This window comes from Colobus angolensis, unplaced genomic scaffold, assembly GCF_000951035.1.
Source record: "Colobus angolensis palliatus isolate OR3802 unplaced genomic scaffold, Cang.pa_1.0 Scaffold4, whole genome shotgun sequence".
Classification (NCBI taxonomy): domain Eukaryota; kingdom Metazoa; phylum Chordata; class Mammalia; order Primates; family Cercopithecidae; genus Colobus; species Colobus angolensis.
In genome coordinates, this window is record NW_012117376.1 from 966,683 (window position 1) to 989,617 (window position 22,935).

General features: G+C 41.2%; 2 protein-coding genes across 2 annotated transcripts in view; one reads left to right on the forward strand and one right to left on the reverse strand.

The window, feature by feature from the left end:
- MACF1 (microtubule-actin crosslinking factor 1) overlaps window positions 1-22,935 on the reverse strand; it is a 446,661-nt gene that overhangs the window by 251,453 nt on the left and 172,273 nt on the right. The window contains exons 3-5 of the mRNA XM_011955644.1: window positions 14,149-14,238; window positions 9,557-9,634; window positions 6,224-6,316 (exon numbers count right to left, since the gene is read on the reverse strand). Coding sequence (XP_011811034.1) covers window positions 6,224-6,316; window positions 9,557-9,634; window positions 14,149-14,238 — 261 coding nt within the window. The remainder of the gene's footprint in view (window positions 1-6,223; window positions 6,317-9,556; window positions 9,635-14,148; window positions 14,239-22,935) is intronic.
- LOC105521178 (ubiquitin-40S ribosomal protein S27a) lies at window positions 2,014-2,561 on the forward strand. The gene has a single exon (XM_011955265.1). It carries the CDS (start codon window positions 2,051-2,053, stop codon window positions 2,519-2,521), a length of 471 nt encoding a protein of 156 aa, XP_011810655.1. The 5' UTR covers window positions 2,014-2,050; the 3' UTR covers window positions 2,522-2,561.

Genomic DNA, 22,935 nt, shown 5'->3' on the forward strand with positions numbered 1-22,935 from the left:
TCTACTATTAATTTCCATTTGGCTTTACATAGCACACGTTCTTGGTGAGAACAGCCAATAGATGTTCAATAACAAAAGACTAGAAAACTACAATGACAGATAAACTAGCAAGAGACATACCATGCCAAATCTGATGCAAGACAAGGCTGGGGGTGTGGGGTGGGGGTACCCCACATGATCCTTCATCAGTCAATCAAAAGTTTTACAAGCAGAGACCCTTTCCCCACACACCGGAACACTTAGCTAATATAGGCAAAAACCAAGCCCTCAGGACGGCAAAGAAAAGGAATTCATAGTTAAAACTGAGAAAATATTCTGGGAGCAGTGCTCCCACCTACAAGAAGACAAATAAATAGGCATTTGGCTGTGCTGAAATAACAGAGAAAAGCAAGTAGCCAATATGCATGCAGAAGACATATTAGGCCAAAGCTGCTATTACCTTTCTGTAAAATTGATAACAGGAAAAAGAACAGTGGACTCTGTCAAAAGCCCTGGAAATTATAAAGTCAATTAATAATTACAATAAGTTGTTACTGGTAACTGCTGCCCACTGTTGAGTTCATACTGTGTCCCATCATCCTAAGCCATACCTCTCTCATTCTCTAAACCTCTGTCAAGTTATTTTATGGTATGTCTGTTCCCACTCTCCTAAAAAATAAAAGTTCAACTAGATAGTCCATATATAGTTCAATTTTGTATCTTCTGTAGTAGACTTTTTTTTTTTTTTTTTTTTGAGATGGAGTCTCGTGTAGCCCAGGCTGGAGTATAGTGGCACAATCTCGGCTCACTGCAGCCTCCACCTCCCGGGTTCAAGTGATTCTCATGCTTTGCAGCCTCCTGAGTAGGTGGGACTACAGGCGTGTACCACCATACCTGGCTAATTTTTGTATTTTTAGTAGAAATGGGGTTTCACCATGTTGGCCAGGCTGATCTTGAACTCCTGACCTTAAGTGATCTGCCCACCTAGGCCTCCCGAAGTGCTGGGATTACAGGTGTGAGCCACTGCACTTAGCCGTGTATCTTCTGTAGACTCTACCTAAGACCTTGCTCATAACCAATTCCCAGTCAATGTTTGTGGAATTCAATTAAATAATACATTTTCCTGCAAACTAAAACCACAAAGAGATACAATTTCACACTCACTGTGATGGCTATAATCTACAACAGACAATAAATACTGGTGAGGATGTGAAGACACAGGAAACCACATACATTGCTGGTAGGAATGTAAAATGATACGCCATTTTGGAAGACAATTTGGCAGTTTCTTTAAAGGTTAAACATGCTTACTGTACAATCAAGAAATCCCATTCCTAGGTATATACATGTATACACAAGAGAAATGAAAACATAAACCCACATAGATTGGTATGGTATGAATACGTATCAACTTTATTTATAATAGTGAAAAAGGGAAAATCACTCAAATGTTTATCAACTGACTTAATATTTAAACAAAATACATGACATATCCATACAACAGAGTATTTAGCAATAAAAAAGAATGAAGTACTGATATGTGCCACAACATGGATGAACCAAAAAAATATTATGCTAAGTGAAAAAAGCCAGATACAAAAGACCATCTATCATAGGATTCCATTTATATGAAATGTCCAGAATAGGTGAATCTATTAAGATAGAAAATAAGTTAGTGGCTGCCTGAGGCTGGTGATGAAAATGGGCAATAACTGTAAATGAACAAGAAGGATCTTATTTGGATGATGAAAATGTCCCCAAACTAGATTATGGTGATAGTTGTACAACTCATAAAAATCATTAAATTACACAAGGAAAATAAGTTGATTTGATGGTATATAAGTTACACCTCAGTAAAGTTGTTTTTAATGAGAGCGTTTTCCTAAAATAAATAAACAATAGAAATTATAACCAAAAAGGTGTTTTAAAACATTTAGCTAACTACTGAGAAAGGGAAGATACAGAATGGACGGAGCAGAGATGGAAGCTAGACTTCTCTGAACACAATTTGTATTTAACTTTTTAAAATTTCCCTTTGGGATCCGCCATCTGTGGTGGAGCCGCCACCAAAATGCAGATTTTCGTGAAAACCCTTACGGGGAAGACCATCACCCTCGAGGTTGAACCCTCGGATACGATAGAAAATGTAAAGGCCAAGATCCAGGATAAGGAAGGAATTCCTCCTGATCAGCAAAGATTGATCTTTGCTGGCAAGCAACTGGAAGATGGACGTACTTTGTCTGACTACAATATTCAAAAGGAGTCTACTCTTCATCTTGTGTTGAGACTTCGTGGTGGTGCTAAGAAAAGGAAGAAGAAGTCTTACACCACTCCCAAGAAGAATAAGCACAAGAGAAAGAAGGTTAAGCTGGCTGTCCTGAAATATTATAAGGTGGATGAAAATGGCAAAATTAGTCGCCTTCGTCGAGAGTGCCCGTCTGATGAATGTGGTGCTGGGGTGTTTATGGCAAGCCACTTTGACAGACATTATTGTGGCAAATGTTGTCTGACTTATTGCTTCAACAAGCCAGAAGACAAGTAACTGTATGAGTTAATAAAAGACACGAACTAAAAAAAAAAAATAATAAAAAAAATTAAAAAAATAAAATTTCCCTTTGGAACAATGTAAATGATCTATATAATGTAAGGTAAAATCGAAAGGAAAAAAGCAACCCCCCAGAACTGAAAGCAAATAAAAACAAATGAACCTTAATTGTGTATTGAATTTGTGGCTTAACAACAACAGAGAGAAATTATTTCAAGTGACTTTAAAATATAGTAATCTGTGGCTGGGCCCAGTGGCTCATGCCTATAATTCCAGCACTTTAGGAGGCTGAGGCAGGAGGATGACTTGAGCCCAGGAATTCAAGATTAGCCTGGGCAATATAGTGAGACCCCCATCTACTTTTTCAAAATAATAAATAAAATAAAATATAATTATTTGCACATCCTTAGAAAATATACACTAAGGACAAAAAGAACTGCAATGCAATAATAAAATTCTAAGTAATCATACTGCTAACAATAACATTTACATTGTTACTTGGATTCAAATATATTACAAGTAATACATATGACTTTACAGCAGATCTCTGTGTGTGTAGGAAAAGAGTAGGTAACAACATTACTGTTAAGATCAAGATTTTCAGTATAAGAAAAAAAAAGATAGAAATATAAAGTCAAGGCCGGGCGCGGTGGCTCAAGCCTGTAATCCCAGCACTTTGGGAGGCCGAGACGGGTGGATCACGAGGTCAGGAGATCGACACCATCCTGGTTAACACGGTGAAACCCCGTCTCTACTAAAAATACAAAAACTAGCCGGGCGAGGTGGCGGGCGCCTGTGGTCCCAGCTACTTGGGAGGCTGAGGCAGGAGAATGGCGTAAACCCGGAAGGCGGAGCTTGCAGTGAGCTGAGATCCGGCCACTGCACAAAAAAAAAAAAAAAAAAAAAAAAAGAAATATAAAGTCAAGTAAGTTAAATAAAACCCTGCAATCCTAAATTTGAATTCGAAATATCAGCACAAATTCATGGGGTTTTTTTGTTTGTTTGTTTGCTTGGTTTCTTGTTGTTGTTGTTGTTTAGAGATAATACAAGTATTGCCTAGCTCTGTCCATAGAAAAAGTCCAGAAATAATGGGCAATCGGCCGGGCGTGGTGGCTCACGCCTGTAATCCAAGCACTTTGAGAAGCCGAGGCAGGTGGATCACCTGAGGTCAGGAGTTTGAGACCAGCCTGGCCAACATGGTAAAACCCCATCTCTACTAATAATAAAAAAATTAGCTGAGCATGGTGGCACATGCCTGTAATCCCAGCTACTTGGGAGGCTGAGGCAGGAGAATCACTTGAACCCAGGAGGCAGAGGTTTCGGTAAGCCAAGATGGCATCATTGCACTCCAGCCTGGGCAACAAGAGCAAAACTCTGCCTCAAAAAAAAAAAAAAAAACAGGAAAGAAAGAAAGAATGTGCAACCTAGGAGCATTCAGACTGTGGTCAATAAATAGAGAATCAGTTCCTAGGAGAAATTAAGAATTTCAGGCTTGGGATAGAAAATATAAAAAAAAGAGCCTGGAACACCTCATCACACAAGAAATAAAGGAAATTATCAAAGACCACTGTGGTCATGCCAAAGGACTCAGAGTCAACGTGAAAGCCTCTTTCCAGCCAAAGATGGAGCTATTTGATTTTACTAAGAAGAAGAATAACTGTATTTGATTAGAACAACATTAAGTCTGTTTAAAAATCCATGAGTCACAGTGATATTTAAAAAACTGATGGTGAACAAAGAAACTATTATTGGTCACCTTTGGAGAATCTTAGGGAACCAATTAATTATTCTGAAAACTAGTAAATAGAAAGAAATAAAATTTTTAAATGTTTCAAGGAAATGTTTTTTCTGGCCGGGCGCGGTGGCTCATGCCTGTAATTCCAGCACTTTGGGAGGCTGAGGCGGGTGGATCACCTGAGGTTGGGAGTTTAAGACCAGCCTGACCAACATGGAGAAACCCCATCTCTACTAAAAATACAAAATTAGCCGGGTGTAGTGGCGCATGCCTGTAATCCCAGCTACTTGGAAGACTGAGGCAGGAGAATCGCTTGAACCCAGGAAGCGGAGGTTGCAGTGAATGGAGACTGTGCCATTGCACTCCAGCCTGGGCAACAAGAGCAAAACAAAATGTTTTTTCTATTTAAACATTTGTTATGGCCTGGTGCAGTGGCTCACGCCTGTAATCCTAGCACTTTGGGAGACCGAGGCAGGTGGATCACCTGAGGTCAGGAGTTCGAGACCAGCCTGGCCAACATGGTGAAACTCCATCTCTACTAAAAACGCATAAATTAGCTGGGCGTGTTGGCAGGTGCCTGTAATCCCAGCTACTTGGGAGGCTGTGGCAGGAGAATCGCTTGAACCTGGGAGGTGGAGGTTGCAGCGAGCCAAGAACACATCATTGTACTCCAGCCTGGGCAAGAAGAGTGAAACTCCCTCAAAAAAAAAACAAAATTAATTTAGTTGTAGTAGTTGGGGTGAATAGAGACAGTGAATAAATTCTCCTTACCTCACATCATGAGACTAACATTGGGCACTCACAGTGAGGGCAGATTTGTGGCCAAAAAACAAACAAATTTCTCTAAAAGCTCCTCTGTTCAGAAGAGTTCCAAAGGGATAACTGTAGTCCTCCAAGAAAGCTCAACAAAGTTTCCCATTCTGCCAAGGCACACCTGCCAAGTTCATGTTCCTGGTTATCCCCATGCCCAAAGCTTGCCTGAGGATACTCTGTGGTTCCACAAAAATACATGTTACCACCACACAATCCTAGCCCTATCCGTGCTGGTGACTGCCAGCATTGGTTCCAAACTAGAGCCTCAAGAAACAAGCTAAGCACTCAGCTTTTTCTCTCAGGAATTCAGGGACACCTGTTGTTCTATCTTTAACCAGCAGGTAGCGCCAACTCCCCAGCTAGGATGTCACCTTGGCCTCATCCCTGGAGTCAGACCCTGCCTTCTCTTCCCACTAGCTGAGGAAATGCTCCCTCTAATCCATCAGCCTCATGTGCAGCAACTGGGTATCAGAGAGCTATCTGAGAAATAGCTTTGTTTGGTTGACCTAAAAGGGATGTAAAAGAACAGCCTTTTTATAAAAATAGGGCTGTACTTTTCCAAGAGTAATTCAGATCTAAAAAGGATTTGCCTTCCTAGGAAGAGGAAGGCCATGTGACCATGTGAACATTCAAGATGCTCTTGGGTGTGATGGCTGCTGCAAGGTTGTGCTTGCCAGCACATATACAAACCCAGATACTAAAGTATTATAATTAACGAGGCTTGTTTAAAGGTTATAAGAGATGAGGAAAAGTCTACATTAGAGCAGGATTATGAACCTTCACTCCACCCTTCTAAAGCATCAACACCAACAGCTTTTCTCAACCCTCATATTCTGAGTCCTTTAAGAGCCTCATTTTGATTCAGCTGAGCAAACAGACCTCTAATAATCAGACTGCTGAGGACAGGGCCAAACCACAAATGGGTAAAAAAAATCCCTCCATTTCATTAAGCAAATAATTAGGAAGTTCTGGGTTTACGATACAACAGCTTGTCTCCAGACCAATCTTAATTTTCCTTTCCAACTCCCATCCACCTTTGTTCACTGCCATATAGAGAGAAGGAAGGCTCAATGCTGTCTGTGCAAGGCAGTGCAACTTTCTAGACCATGTCCAAATCAAGCAGCAGGAATCCCAAACTTCACATACCCTACCTGGAAATGCAAAATAATGGTCCAGATCAGACCTAGGGTCAACTTGGGGTTGCCATCTGTGATGTCATCATTGCGAATATTCACTAGTTTCACCTGAAAAAGAAACAAAAGCAAGACTCAAGAGAGGACTTTTTGTTTTGATTAAATTTTTGCATCATTTCATTATTAATTTATAGTTAAACTGATTTCTTTTTTGGTGTACAGTTCTATGAGTTTCAACACATGTATAGATTCATGCAACTACCACCACAAAACACTTTCATCACCCCAAAAAGATCCCTTGTGCTGGTCCCCTCCTTGTAGTTACACCCAACTCTCACCCCTAATTCCTGACAACCACTGATATGATCATGATCCCTTGTTTTGCTTTTTCCAGAGTGCAGCATGCAACATTTTGAAACAGACTTTTTATTTCTCTCAGCATAATGCCCTTGAGATCCCTATCCAAGTTATTGCATGAATCAACGGTTTGCTCCTTTTGATCGCTGAGTAGTATTCCATTATAGAGATATGCTACTCTTTGTTCACCCATTCATCCATTGAAGGGTATGTGAACTATTTCTAGTTTTTGGCAATTATGAATATTCATGTGCAGGTTTTTGTGTGAGCATAGTAATCTCTTTAGGGTATATTCCTAGGAGCGGGATTGCTGGGTTACATGATATATGATTAGCTTTATAAGAAGTCATCAGAGTGGCTATGCCATTTTGCATTCTCACCAGAAAAGCAACCTCACAAGCACAAGGTATTGTAGGTCACTTTTTTATTGCCATCAGGTCCAAGATTTCTCTTTCTTTTTTGCCTTTTTTTTTTTTTTTTAAGGTTCTGAGAGAGAAAGACAGAAAAGAGAGATGCCTCTCTTCTCTCACCAGTCTTTGGCCTGCTCTCACCTCCATTTGTCACAGATATCCATACTGCCATGCCTCCCGCAGCACCTGCTTTACTCCTAAAATCTCATCCTCGCAACACAATGTGCCCTGACACACCCTCTCCCCAGGCTGACTTACTGCCCCAGTGTGCTGGGAACTGAAGGAATTTCCTGGGATGTGGAACTTTAAAACTTTAAAACTGGGAGTGTCCTGGGCGAACCACCCTACTTCTATTTCACCTCTGTTAGCCTCCTCTATCATACCCTCAGAGTCCTGTGACACAGTCTCCTTCAGCTGTCCTCCCTTTATCTCTTCTATTGAACTGAAACTTGTATATCTCAAAAGGACCCTAGTGACCTTCTCAAATGGAAGCCTCATTTCTCCCTTACATCTGGGCAAGTTCTTTCCCTTTTCTGTATCTTCGTCTCCTCTTCTATACGGTGGGAGTGGGGTAGAAGTGGGAAAACCTGTCCCCTCCCCAAGAATTTAGTTTTCCTAGTCACCAACAGTCGACAGTTGGTGGGTTACCAGTACCAGCCAAGTCCACATTCCTCAGTCCTACCTCTGTCAGCGCTTTCCCCTTTCATTGTGAAGTCTACCTCCTTTGGCCAAACCACCTTCTAATCTCTGCTAACCTTTTTCTCAATGACCTCAGTACCTAGCACCTATTCTCTTTTCCTGCCTCATCATCTACCACCTTTCCTGGAAATTTAGCATTTATATTGTTGTCCCAAATATTACCCTATCTGCACAAATTGCCTGCCTTTTGAATTCTGATGACTTTTATTTTTCCCTACCTTGGCCATCGGCACAGCTACATCTTGGACTTTCCCATTACCAAGAACTGCTCTAGTAATCTCCCTGCCCTTCTTTGAATCCACTGTTCTTACTTGGCCACGTTTTCATTCTATCATAGTAACCAAAGTCACATTTTGTCCTGATTTAGACTTCTAGCTAATCAATTCTTCTCATAAACCCTGCCCAGTAAGGGCCCCACCCTTTTCCTCTAGCTCCACACACAGCCATTTCAATGCTGCTTTCTCCCAGTACCCTAAACACTTCAGCAACCTCCACTTCTCCTACCACCTTTCATTTATCAATTTATTTCAGCAAATATTTATTAAGTGCCAATTGAGGACCATTCATTATGACAGATGAAGGTAAAATGTTAAGATCGTATTCCCCGTCCTCACAGAGCCTACAATGCATTGGAGCAAACAGAGAAACAACAAGAAAGTAAGAAATGTTATATCAGAAGTAAATTGTTATAAGAGCAAACAGAGAATTTTCTAAGTTAATGAGAATTACTGATAAGAGTGACAAAAATGAACTGACTCCAAAAATATGCATACCATTTAATGTCATGTTGACCCTGTTGTTGCTTGGCAACCCTAGATATCCCAAATATTTTCCATACGGCTCACTCTAAGCAGATGAACTCTTTGACTCCCTCATCCATCTTCTTTCTACCACAAACCATCTCTGTATCTTCACCCCTCCCTCTGTCATTCTCCTTGTCTCGCAGAAGAAGAGATGTTTTTCTTTTCTTTTTCAAAGATGGCCACACCAGTTGTGCTCTGCTTCTCATCCATCAATCCCTGGATTTGGTTCCCTCAGTTAGGAAGCAAAGGAGGAAGGGTGCTGTGTAGAAAGCAGCATGGATAGTGGAAGGTGCACTAAACTGCATGTCAGAAGGCCTGAGTTAAAGTCCCAGCTTTGCTCTGACTTGTGATTTGAGGCAGGTCATTTACCAGTCTGGGTCTCAGTCTCTTTATCTATAAGAAGAAACTGGACTAGTATAACGTTAAGGTATCTTCTCGGTGAAACGTTCTGTGACTACTAATACTCCTCATGCTCATTTTCAATCTTACTCTCTTCATTGGCTCCTCTTCCTATGTCTAAAAATGAGTTGTTGTCTTCCTCATCTAGGGAAGGAAAAACTTATTTCTCCCTTCATATATCTAGGTCTACTAAACTCTAAATATCTTTCTCCTGTATTAAACTGCTCACTTAAGTTATCAATGCTTAACAACTTAGACTTTTTCTCAGATCTGATGTGGCATTCAACAATCCACACCACCCCCTTATCTCATTTTCACTGTGATATACCAATTTGGTCCTCTCTCTTCCTGGATGCTACACCTCTTTTCCATCTCTTTTCTAGTTTATTTTTCATCTTCATTTTGACCCCCACCTAAAGTGGGTCCACAAAATTCCATCTTTATCATCATGTTCTTCTCTGTGAACATTCTTCCTCTCAAGGAGGTCACAAATTCTGTGTAAGGAGTACTGAATGATTTCTCTAACCAGAATACAATTGCTCGCTAGCAAGTTAAGACTCAGAAGTGGGTCAATCAGATTTAGCATTTACTGAGAGCTTACAAGGGGCACTAAAAACATCTCTAAATAGGGACCCAATGCCAACACAGACTGGAAGAATGGGGAAGGCATGTGATGGTCTTACCTGTCGCTGCTTTAGGAAGTCCAGGGCAATCTGCACATTCTGCAGCCTATGAAAACGCATCCTGCCCTTCTCCCGGGGCTGCAAACAAACAAACAAAAGGGATGTTAATTCTGGCTACACAATTTTACCATACAGACACTTTCTCTTTTATTTCAAGGACTAAAGGACCACACAAGAATTCCTCACAGTAGAAGCCAGGCGTGGGAGCATTACATAAAGCACCCCCTAAGACCAGGCCTGTATGTGTTTCGACCAGGCTCTCTGAGGTCCCCAAAATGCCTTGTGTACCACTACGCATCTCGCAAACACAGAATACTGTTTGACCACTAATGCTGAATCAATGCCACAGCTTCTGTTCAGGTTCATCTGCAGTCACATGTGGCAGAACTCAATTCTGGATGTGAGGTTAATGGGAACAGACTTTGGCTCTATGGCTCCTAAAATCACAGTTAAATGCTATCATAGAGAAAGGGTGGAAAGTCCCAATTACATATTGCACAGTAATAGATGGAGTCAACCTTATTACAAACATGGCAAAAGGAGCTCAAGATAGCCAATTTTTGGCCAAGTGCAGTGACTCACACCTATAACCCCAACACTTTGGGAGGCCGAGGCAAAAGGACTGCTTGAGCCCAGGAGTTCGAGACAAGCCTGGCCAACGTGGTGAAACCCCATCTTTTCATTGGCTCCTCAAAAATTAGCCGGGCATGGTGGCACATGCCTGTAATCCCAGTTACTTGGGAGGCTGAAGAACAAGAATCACTTAAACCTAGGAGGTCGAAGTTGCAGTGAGCCAAGATCATGCACTGTACTCCAGCCTGGGAGATGGAGTGAGACTCTACCTCAAAAAAAAAAAAAAAAAAAAAAAAAGATAGCTGATTTTTAACCATAGGAAATGAGAAGTTACATATGCTCAAGAAACAAGTGAAAAAATCCAAAATGGGAGGCAAAAATTAGGAAGTAACCAGTTGCCCAGGAACATAGCTGTCACTGAAGGGCACCCTTTACCCCAGCATGAAATACCCAGAGCAAACAAAACTTTGATAGTGTAGGGCTGTCAACATAATTACTCCTGAGAACGTTATGCCAGTCACTCAATCCCAGATGTCATACAACCCATTGGAGAGAAGCCCATCTCTATCCAGTGCCTCTGGTACCCTGTCCAAGGCTCCACTATTACCAGTCAGAAAGTGAATGCAGTCTCTTTGACTACTGAGTATCGCAGAAAGGGATATCTACCCCTAGAACATTTTTTTCTGCTTACTTTCTAATGTTGCTTTTATTTTGCTAAAATTTGGACTGAAATATCACTCTATGTTATATCCACTTTTTTGTAAGTGTCAAATTGGCACTAATTAAAGGCTGATAAAATACAAGGTAGCTCTGTTGCGGGTGTCTGTACAGAGAAAAACATTGCTCCAAATTAAAATGGGCAAAAAGTAGCCTAAACATGGAGAGATAAAGATGGAAGCATCTTCTAGGCACTCCCCAACACTTCTAAGCAACACTTCTCAAATAGGAGAATCTGTACACAGAGATGTCAAGGCCTTTCTGGGCACAGGGTAACTTCTTCAGTCAAAGGTTTAAGAAAAATATTTTTAGTAAGAACCTTTTCTCAGTCATTTCAGCTAAACTAATTGTGAATATGGCTAGAAGATGATAGTGCCTATAAAATGGAAGATTCTAAGGCAATGAGAAGGGAGACAAAAGGTATTTTAAAAATGATTTTAAGAGGACAGAGAACGAGGATATTGCCTAATTCTTGTTTCTGGAAAAAGATTTTGGACTATAATTTAGGACCTGCAGGCAGAATGTACTCCTCTTATACTCTAATCTTTACTTATATGCCCCCCACCAAAAATAAATACCCTAAGAACATGCAAGTTAAATCTCTGTCCTCTATAGCAACTACATATTATTGAGCAAAGCCAGAGTATCTCCATGCAGTGAGTTTGCAAACAGGCTGTTTTGAAAACAAATGACAGGGTGTATGATGAGAACCTAGAGGCCAGAGAGGTGGAGAGTACCAGTTAGTCTGGACTGTGGAGCTGTGAGCAATTAATTGTCATGCTGTCAACTACATTTTCCACAATTCTGCAATCTGGACTCAGAAAACACAGCAAGGCCACCAGAAACCTATGGATCTCCAGGTCAGAAGGGAACTTGACACCTCCAAAAACCATTATTCTTTTTGTGCCAACCCTTCTCAGCTAAGAAAAACAATTCCCAGTCCACAAGCATCTAACAGTGACAAAAGGCACAATTAGTTTTAACTACTGTCTTTGGGACCCAAATTCCCAGGTGAAATGAGAAGGTGGCAAATGGTAAAACTGAACAACTACTTGGAGACCTTGAGAACCTCAGACTCTCTGATGGCCCTGCAGTGCCAGCAGTGCCAGCTGGGATGCTGGCATCCCCAGGAGGACCTACTACATCATCATCATCTTCCTCCTCCTGCTCCTCGTTGTTTGTATGGCGCCAGGAGGGCATGCTCACCAGACGGAGGGTCTTCAGCCCTGCTGGCTCCTTTGGCCACCAACCAAGGCAAAGACACAACAGAGGAACAAGAAATTCACAACAAAAAGATGGAAAGGAAATGAATGCAACATTTAAAAAAAAAGGAAAAACAAACATGAAAATACCCTCCCACCTCTGAAAAAGATATAAAACTAAATCAAAATCAGAGCAGATGGTTACACTGAACACTTCTTATGATGAAACACATCTTCAATTCTCCTTGGCCTCCTACCCTCTCTGCTTTTCTAAGTCAACTATGGGAAAAAACATGGTGACAATAACTGTCAGAGAGATATCTGGATGATTTTTTTTGGTGAAGAGATGATATCCCATCAGTATCTCCACAAACACCTAAAGGTTTTCAAAGGTTAGGAAAACAAATTAGATTGAAGTAGTTTCAACTAATTACATAAGCAATACAACCAAAAGAGATCACTTTTCAATATCAAATCATTACAAATTCATTAAATGTACCAGACACATTGCCCAAAATATAACTTTGTGAGTGGTGAAGAATAAAGTCCAGTACAATGAAAGTAAAATTCTGATTACTTATTAGATTTACAAATGTGAGGGCGTGGTGGCTCAAGCCTGTAATCCCAGCACTTTGGGAGGCCGAGATGGGCGGATCACGAGGTCAGGAGATCGAGACCATCCTGGCTAACACGGTGAAACCCCGTCTCTACTAAAAATACAAAAAAAAAAAAAAAAAAAACTAGCCGGGCGAGGTGGCGGCGCCTGTAGTCCCAGCTACTCGGGAGGCTGAGGCAGGAGAATGGCGTAAACCCGGGAGGCGGAGCTTGCAGTGAGCCGAGATTGCACTCCACTGCCCTCCAGCCTGGGCGACAGAGCGAGACTCCGTCTCAAAAAAAAAAAAAAAAAAGATTTACAAATGTGAGCCAGAGAGCAAGAACTAGAAATTAAATGTGCCGGCTATGCTAATAAAAGCTTCTGTCAATTTTAGGCCATTAAAAAAATATATAATTAATTCTACTGCAAGGCAAAAAAAAGATACAAAACCAAAACAAAGGGCCCAGGGGAAGCCAAGCCCCAATCCTAGAAGGAGCTGAATATCACTTAAGCAGTAAAATCAAATGTGCCAAATTCTGTTACTTAAACACAACAAACAATGACTAAGAAAGGCAGGGAGTGGGCTGGTCTTCACAGACTACTTGAGCTATACATCTCTTCAGTTCTCTATTTCTCCACAGATATTTCCAGTATTCAACCCTGGACTTTTCTAAGTGAAAATTGTGTTGTCTATGGCATGAGAGAAAGAATATGAACTATATGGAATCACCTGCTCCCATTAGGCTCAAATATAGAAAACAGCAGGCCTACAAGTGGGTGATTTCCATCCCTGAAAGCAAGTAGAAGAACTATCATTTGGCAAGACAAGAAGCTCAGACAGGATTTGCCCTCAGATATGTAGGTGTTTCCCATAATCAATGTTAAAACATTTTTGGAAGAAGCAGGCATATTAATTATTCAAGGAGCCCAGATGTTCTACATCCAGGGCTACGCTCAGACAACAACTTTGGCAGCTCTCCAAATCTGTGAGACTCAGTGAATCACAGAAGGGAGAAAGTGAGATGATTTGGAAAAAAATAACTTCAAACACCTGGGCTTTTAAAGGCAAACTTCATGTCTTTAGCTGAATACATAAAATTTAAAAAATTCATAATAGATTGGAAAATGAGAGGTGTCTATACAGACTAGAGCTCTAGGAAGAAAAATACACCTAATTTAAAAAAACCTTTAAACATGAATCTACCGTTTCTGAAATATTAGTATCTAGAAAATAAAGAAAAACTAATGCAAAAACATGCAGATATAAAAAGGAATATAACTAATTCCTCACTTCATCAAGAAATGAGAACATATAATACATCAATTTAAATTATATAATTTGTAAATTCTGAGTTAGAAATAAAGTCCACTAACATTTCCTTCTACTTCTTCCTCCCACCTAATAGATGAAGCAGTGATGGCTGCTGCCCTCGCACTCAACGAGATGGACCAATATGTCATTTGTGGGGCCACAATTGTGAGGCTATTCATTAGGAGAAGCTCACCAGTTTGATGCCTGAGAGGACCTCCAACAGAGAGATCAGGTTATGGCCATCCCGCAGATCTTCATAAAGATCATTGATGTGCTTGCGGACCTGTGAATGAGAGTGAAACAGACAGATTTTTATTTGATATTGAATATAATACTATCCACATAAAAATCTCTGGTTCTAGGTAAACACAAATTAAAGAATTTAAAAGTGGAAGCAACAATTAAATAATAAAATTCAGAAAGCTTCAGATTGGAGTAAAATACACGTGAAATGATAATACTTTACCAGAAACATGTTTTTTAAATTGATTCCAGATCTATTACACACTCTAACCAACATGCAACAATGTCTTAGAAAGTTTGGACAAGAACATGGGGAGTCTTAATTATCCTGAGACACCTCAGGAATTACTATGAGCCAAAATGTAATAGCATGGCACATGATGGGTAGATGAGTCCAGCCAGAGTCAGAAAAGCCCTCCAGAGTGCTGCAAAAGAAACTAAATGCTAGGTACCCAATGTTTCCTGGGGTGTACTTCTAATTTAACCCTTCTCTTACCAAATATTTCTAATGTGAATTTGAGAATAATTTTCTTTGTGGGAAATCTGAATTAACTTTAAAATTGAAACTATGGAAAAACAGATCTCACTTTGGGAGAAAGTATGGTTAATATCAAACATGGTACTAAATGTTTAATATGTTATCCATCTTTCACATCTCTAAGGTAAGTATTATTATCATTTCTATTTTACACGTGAGGAAATAAGGCACAAAGAGGTTAAGTAACTTGCCCTTGGTCACCAAGTGGAAAAACTGGCCTCAGTTTGGTCTGATTTTAGTCTTTGCCATTAACTACTATGATCAGCCATCATCTCATTTTATTTATTTAATCCAAACAATTACCTTGTGAAGTAAAAGAAACGAAGGAAGCTAAGGTTCTGAGATGTTATGGTCACTTAGCTATAAGTTAAGTGGCAATCGGATTTCTGATTCAGTCCCAGTCTAGTGACAACTTCATTAAGTGATACTCATTGCCAGGTGCAGTGGCTTGTGCCTGCAATCCCAGGCCAAGGCAGGAGGATCCCTCGACCCTAGGAGTTTGAGATGAGCCTAGCAGTTCAAGATCAGTCTGGGCAACGTGGGGAGACCACTTCTCTACAAAAAAAAAAAAGGCCAGGCATGGTGGTATACGCCTATGGTCCCAGCTACTCAGGAAGCTGAGGTGATCACACCACTATACTCCAGCATAGGCGACAGAACAAGACCCTGTCTCAAAAAAAAAAAAAAAAAAGAAAGTGAGTTCACAACACAGAATGGGAAGGCTTGTAGAAATTATAAGGAAGACTGATTTTTAATATATTAATTTTCCAGACAACATTAGAAAGGGCTACTTTCCGAAGCAGTAGAATTTCAGTTACTATAATTTTTTGAGTAGAGGCTGGGATTTGGGGATTTTTACATTTGAGTGGAAAACTAAAGTCCTTTCCAATTATAATATTCAAAATAGCTCTGAAAGTAGAGGGGGAGGCCAGGTGCAGTGGCTCACACCTGTAATACCAGTGCTTTGGGAGGCTAAGGCAGGAGGACTGCTTGAGTCCAGGAATTCAAGGCTCAAGGCTGCAGTGAGGTATCATTGCACCAATGCACTCCAGCCTGAGTGACAAACCAACACCCTTTTGTAATGAGGGGTTTCTTTTTTAACCCTGTCTCCAAAAAAAAAATAAAAAAAGGAAAAAGAAACAAAGTAGGATAAGAATGGAAACTGGACAAGATAAAGAATGGAAACATCTGCAAAGACTTCCTCGAAGAAATAGGACTTGGATAATTAGCAAATGTTTTAGTAGAAAGAAGATGGAAAAACCACATAAGACTAGGCACAGAGATGGACATATGCAAGGTATGTGTGTTTATTTGTATGTGTGTAAAGAAATAAGAAGGTGACAGGTACATTATACAACTGGGGAAGATGGTTCATGATGAACTGGAACATAGTTTTAAAAACTGAAAGAATATATATATTTTTTGAGACGGAGTCTTGGTCTGTCACTAGGCTGGAGTGCAGTGGCACAATCTCGGCTCACTGCAACCTCCACCTTCTGGGTTCAAGTGATTCTCCTGCCTCAGCCTCCTGAGTAGCTGGGATTACAGGTGCGCACCACCACACCCAGTTAATTTTTGTATTTTTAGTACAGACGGGGTTTCACCATGTTGGCCTCAATCTCCTGACCTCGTGATCCGCCTGCCTCGGCCTCCCAAAGTGCTGGGATTACAGGTGTAAGCCACCACGCCCGGCCCACACTTTTAAGTTTAATCTGCAATATTAACATCTTCTCCATCACTTTAAGTCTAAACAATAAACAAAAGAAGACATCTAACTCAGTTGTAGAATTTGCTGATTTCCATGATGCAAATATTCCCAATACAACCAATTTCAAGCTACTAATATAATATCACTAAATGCAATGTTGGGAAGAAATGTACAGTAGCACATCATTATGTATAGTATTTCCATCACAGAGACACAACAGACATAACCTCAAGAGCACAGACAATACTAACATGCAGCAAAATAATTATGAAATGAACAGCTTTGAGGATTTATTACGTTTATTTTAAATATAATTTATTTAATTGTATGTTTACATAGTTTAATTTTTAATAATAGCTGTGGCTGGGCACAGTGGCTCACACTTGTAATCCCAGCACTTTGGGAGGCTGAGGTGGGTGGATCACCTGAGGTCAGGAGTTCGAGACCAGCCTGGCCAACATGGTGAAACCCTGCCTCTACTAAAAATGCAAAAATTAGCCGGGCATGGTGGTATGCGCCTGTCATCCCAGCTACTCAGGAGGCTGAGACAGGAGAATCCCTTGAACCTCGGAGGCAGAGGTTGCAGTGAGCCAAGATCACGCCACTGCACTCCAGCTTGGGCAAAAGAGCAAGATTCAGTCTCAAAAAAAAAAAAAAAAAAAAGCTGTGTTTAGCAACCAGCTCACAAAATTGCTGAAAATTTAACATTTGGCTCTCATGAGTCCATAAGCTGGCTCCAGCACACCAGGGGCTCCAAGATTTCAAAACCCCTCCCTCTCACACCTGTAATCTCAGCACTCTGGGAGGCGGAGGCAGGTGGATCACCTGAGGTCAGGAGTTCGAGACCAGTCTGGCCAACATGGTGAAACCCCGTCTCTACTAAAAATAAAAAAAAATTAGCCAGGTGTGGTCATGGGTACCTGTAATCCCAGCTACTCAGAAGGCTGAGGCAGGAGAATCGCTTGAACCCAGGAGGCAGAGGTTGCAGTGAGTCAAGATCACACCATTGTACCAGCCTGGGCAATAAGAGTGAAACTTTCGTCTCAAAAACAAAAACAAAAACCCCTCCCTCAAATAGATCCAAGGTTTCAAGCTTGCAGTGTGGAACAACAGTAGTACACCATTAACAGAAATAGGCAGGTCATGAGGTTTGTTAAAAAGGCAGTGGATTTGACAAACTCAATTTTAAATATGTTGAATTTAAAATGGCAGCAAAGGAGTTGCAAATGGAAATGTTCTTGAAGCAGCCGGAAATACCAGAATTCAGTTTGGATCAGCTGAGAACTTAAGTTTAGATGTCACATGCACAGAGGTGCTAGCTAAAGACATGGGAAACGGGCTTTCTGGATTAGGAGTAAGACAGAAGAGCAGAGTGCTAAGGACTGAGCCTTAGGGAATAGCCAAAATTAGAAGGCAGGAGATGGAAAAGCAATCAACAAAGGACATAAGAAAAAGACAAAACAAAACAGTAACAGTGAAAGAGGTAAGCAAAAATGTAAGAAGTGTAATCAAGATAGGAATGATCACCAGTATCAAATACTATAGCAGAAGTCAAGGAGGATAAGGACTAAGAAAGTTTTTTAACTTTCCTACAAATAAAGTGCTTTTGTGAGACTATTTCTCAAGAGAGTAGTAGAGTGAAAATCAGATTAAAATTAATGGTAGGTTTTTTAAAAAGTCAGAAAAGATTACATACTTGACATTAAGGATTAAGAAGAGAAGGGACAACTAAGTTAAACGAGGGATTTATTTTTGATAGATAAGATCTGAACAAAACATAGGGAATAAAAATCAGGAGAGGACATTGAACGAATAAATAAATAAATGAATAAATATTGATTAACTGATTGAGACACAGTCTTACCATGTTGCCCAGGCTGGTCTCAAACTCCTGGCTACAAACAATCCTCCCACTTCAGCCTCCCAAAGTATTGGGATTACAGGCTTGAGCTACCACTTCCAGCCTGAATAAATATTTAAATAAATTGTGGTCGCTAGGCGCGGTGGCTCACACCTGTAATACCAGCAATTTGGGAGGCCGAGGCTGGGAGATTACCTGAGGTTGGGAGTTTGAGACAAGCCTGGCCAACATGACAAAACCCCATCTCCACTAAAAATACAAAAAAAGTTGTGCATGGTGGCACATGCCTGTAGTCCCAGCTACTCAGGAGGCTGAGGCATGAGAATCGCACAAGCGGGGGTTGCAGCGAGCCAGGATCACACCACTGCATTCCAGCCTGGGCGACACAGCAAGACTCCACCTCAAAAATAATAATAATAATAAACAAATTGCAGTTGGTCTTGAGGACCAAGTGAGGTCGTCTTATCAACAGATATTAAACACCACAGAGTATTGAAAAGACAAAGGAGGCAACTTGAAATGTAAAGTTAATTTCACACTAAGGCCCTAATGTCTCTTTCTCAAAATTCTGATTATGTGTTATACCTGTGATAGCAAAACTTGTATATATTATAAGAAATTTAGATGAGAACTAGCTTATTATGCCTTCTCAATCTTTGTCTGACTACAGTAACCAAATAACTATAAAAATAAAACTACTGGCCAAGCACAGTGGCTAATCCCTGTAATCCCATCACTTTGGGAGGTCAAGGCAGGTAGATCACCTGAGATCAGGAGTTGGAGACCACCCTGACCAACATGGTGAAATCCCCTCTCTACTAAAAATACAAAAATTGGCAGGATGTGGTGGCTCACGCCTGTAATTCCAGCACTTTGGGAAGCGGAGGCAGATGGATCACCTGAGGTCAGGAGTTTGAGACCAGCCTGGCGAATATGGCAAAACCTTGTCTCTACTAAAAATACAAAAATTAGCTGGGCGTGGTGGCACGCGCCTATAATCCTAGCTATTGGGGAGGCTGAGGTAGGAGAATTCACTTGAACCTAGGAGGCGCAGGTGGCAGTGAGCCAAGATGGCGCCACTGCACTTCAGCCTGGGCAACAGAGCAAGACTCGATCTCAAAAAAAAAAAATTGGCCAGGTGTGGTGGCTCACATCTGTACTCCTAGCACTTTGGGAGGCCAAGGTGGGTAGATCATGAGGTCAGGAGTTGGAGATTGGCCTGGCCAACATAGTGAAACCCCGTCTCTACTAAAAATACAAAAAATTAGCTGGGTGTGGTGGCAGGTACCTGTAATCCCAGCTACTTAGGAGGCTAAGACAGGAAAATCACTTGAACTTGGGAGGCAGAGGTTGCATCAAGCCGAGATCACAACACGGCACTCCAATTCGGGCTACAGTGCACGACTCCATCTCAAAAAATAAATAAATAAAAATACAAAACTTAGCCAGGCATGGTGAGGCACTCCTTACATTCTAGCTACTCAGGAGGCTGAGACAGGAGAACTTCTTGAACTCAGGAGGGAGAGGTTGCAGTGAGCTGAGATCACAACACGGCACTCCAATTCGGGCTACAGTGCACGACTCCATCTCAAAAAATAAATAAATAAAAATACAAAACTTAGCCAGGCATGGTGAGGCACTCCTTACATTCTAGCTACTCAGGAGGCTGAGACAGGAGAACTTCTTGAACTCAGGAGGGAGAGGTTGCAGTGAGCTGAGATTGTGCCACTGCACTCCGCCCTGGGCAACAGAGTGAGACTCTGTCCCCTGCAAAAAAAGTTTTTAATAAAAAATAAATAAAACTATTGAAGAGATACAGAGAGAGGTAATGGGAGAGGAGAATGCAAAGAGTTTTTTTTTCCCTTGCCTGGAAAATTGTCAACAACAGAAAACAACAGTCTGTTTCTAAAGCATACTAGACACAGCTCTACCTAAAGAAGGGTAAAGAATTAGCTAACATTTACTGGGTGCTTCTGTGTCAGGAATTTTTCAGACATAGAGATAGGATTTGGAGGGCTCAATTAACATCCCCCAATCACACATCTACTAAATTGCCAGGCTGATCGAATCCAGATCTATCTCATCCTAAAATCCTCACCTCTTCTGCTCATACTAGTTTGCCTGTGAAGTTTTCCACCAGTCTCTTAGGAAAATGACCAGTGAACTAAGCAACAAAATTTCAGAAGGCCAGGTACGGTGGCTCAAGCATGTTATTGAGCACTTTGGGAAGATTATTTGAGCCCAGGAGTTTGAGACCAGTTGGGGCAACACAGTGAGACTCCATCTCAACAAAAAAATTTTAAAAGTTAGCCAGGTGTGGTGGTGCATGCCTACAGTCCCATTCAGGAGTCTGAGGTGGGAGGGATGCTTGAGTCCAGCTGACTGAAGCTGCAGGGAGCTATTATCACACCACTACACTCCAGCCTGGGCAACAGAGTGAGATCCTGTCTCAAAAAAAGAAAAAGTTTTAAAAGCAGCCAACTGAAGCAAAATTGTTCAAGAATCATCCATATGGATGCTTCTTTCTAACAAATAATTATAATGTTCTGTCAATAAATGAGTAAAAAACTGCAATTATTCAGGGCCTTGCCTGTTTGCACTCTCTGAGAAAATCATTGTCAAAATTAGTAAATGTCTCCAACGAAGATATGGCTAATAAACACCTGAAAAGATGTTCAACATCATTAGTCATAAGGAAAATATAAATCAAAACTGCAGTGATTCATGCTCTTTAGGATGTCTATACTATAAAAGACAGATAATAAGCGTTAGCAAAAATGCAGAGAAACTAGAACCCTCATCCACTGCTGGTGGGGATGTAAAACGGTACAGTTGCTTTAGAAGATAATGTGATGGTTACTAACACATTAAACACAAGTTACCATACGAACCACCAGTTCTGCACCTAGGTATGTAATTAAAGAGAACTGAAAACATATATCCAGACAAAAACTTGTAAATGAATGTTCATAGAGACAGGGGTTGCGGGGGCAAGATGGTGTCTCAGTACATTACCCAGGCTGGTCTCAAACTCCTGGCCTCAAGAGATCCTCTCACCTCAGCCTCCCAAGGTGTTGAGATTACAGGTGTGGGCCACTATCCCTGGCCATAAAGTTTTTTTTGTTTCTTTTTTTTTTTTTTTTTTTGAGATAGGGTCTCACTTCCATCGCCCAGGCTATAGTGCAGTGGCACGATCACAGTTCACTGTAGCCTCGACTTCCTGGGTTCAGGTGATCCTCTCACCTCAGTCTCCCAAGGCACACACAACCATGCCTGGCTAGTTTTTTCTATTCTTTATGGAGATGGAGCTTTGCCATGTTGCCCAAGCTAGTCTCGAACTCTTGGCCTCAAGCTGCCAGCCTCAGCCTCCTGAAGTGCTGGGATTACAAGCTTGATCCATCACACTCAGCCATAAAGTGATTTGTTAAAATTAGTGAATAATTAGATTTTGAGAGACCAAGTCCAATCCTCCCCAATGCCCAAGCATTAATAAGTCAAGGAGGGCTCTGCTGTCTGCTTTTTTTTTTTTTTTTTTTTTTTGAGACAGAGCCTCACTCTGTTGCTCAGGCTGGCGTGCCGTGGTGCAATTTCAGCCCACTACAATATCTGCCTCCTGGGTTCAAGTGAATCTCCTGCCTCAGCCTCCCGAGTAGCTGGGACTAAAGGCACACGCCACTATGCCCAGCTAATTTTTTTGTATCTTCAATAGAGACAAGGTTTCGCCATGTTGGCCAGGCTGGTCTTGAACTCCTTGCCACAAGTGATCCACCCGCCTCAGCCTCCCAAAGTGCTGAGATTACAGGCGTGAGTCACTGCACCTGGCCTCCATTTTTTAAAGATTAACTTAAAGCTATGAAAAAATAAACAGCTTTCCTCAATTTCTGAGTGGCTTTAACAAAGGGAATAAATTACACTTCAGTGCTTGGAACCTAATCTGAGCTCAAACGGACTTTAAAGATTACTTAACTCTAATATCCTTAGTTTACAGATGAGAAAACCATTGCCTAGAGAAGCTAAATAACTTGTGTAAGATCATTTAGCTGGAAAGTATCAGAGGTGAGCCTAGAACATTGTCCCCTGACTCCCTTAACAAGGCTTCTTTGATGCTTGGAGGGTCAAAATGACAGATTATCAACAATTTTAAATAATAAGAGTACCCTCCTCCCCACCATACATCCATACATACACAAAAAAGACCAAGGGTTGTCACATAGTATCCTTTTTTTTTTGAGATGGAGTCTCGCTCTGTCACCCAGGCTGGAGTGCAGTGGTGTTATCTCAGCTCACTAAAACCTCTGCCTCCCGGGTTCAAGCGATTCTCTTGCCTCAGCCTCCCAAGTAGCTGGTATTACAGGCAAGCGTCACTACACCCAGCTAATTTTTGCATTTTTAGTAGAGACGGGGTTTCACCATGTCGGTAAGGCTGGTCTCGAACACCTGACGTCAAGTGATCCACCCACCTTGGCCTCCCGAAGTGCTGATATTACAGGTGTGAGCCACTGCGCCTGGCCTCATAGTATTGACACCTGCCGAAAACTTGATCTAGAAATCTTTCCTCTAAACAATTAAAAGGAAATGTGGCCGGGCGCGGTGGCTCAAGCCTGTAATCCCAGCACTTTGGGAGGCCGAG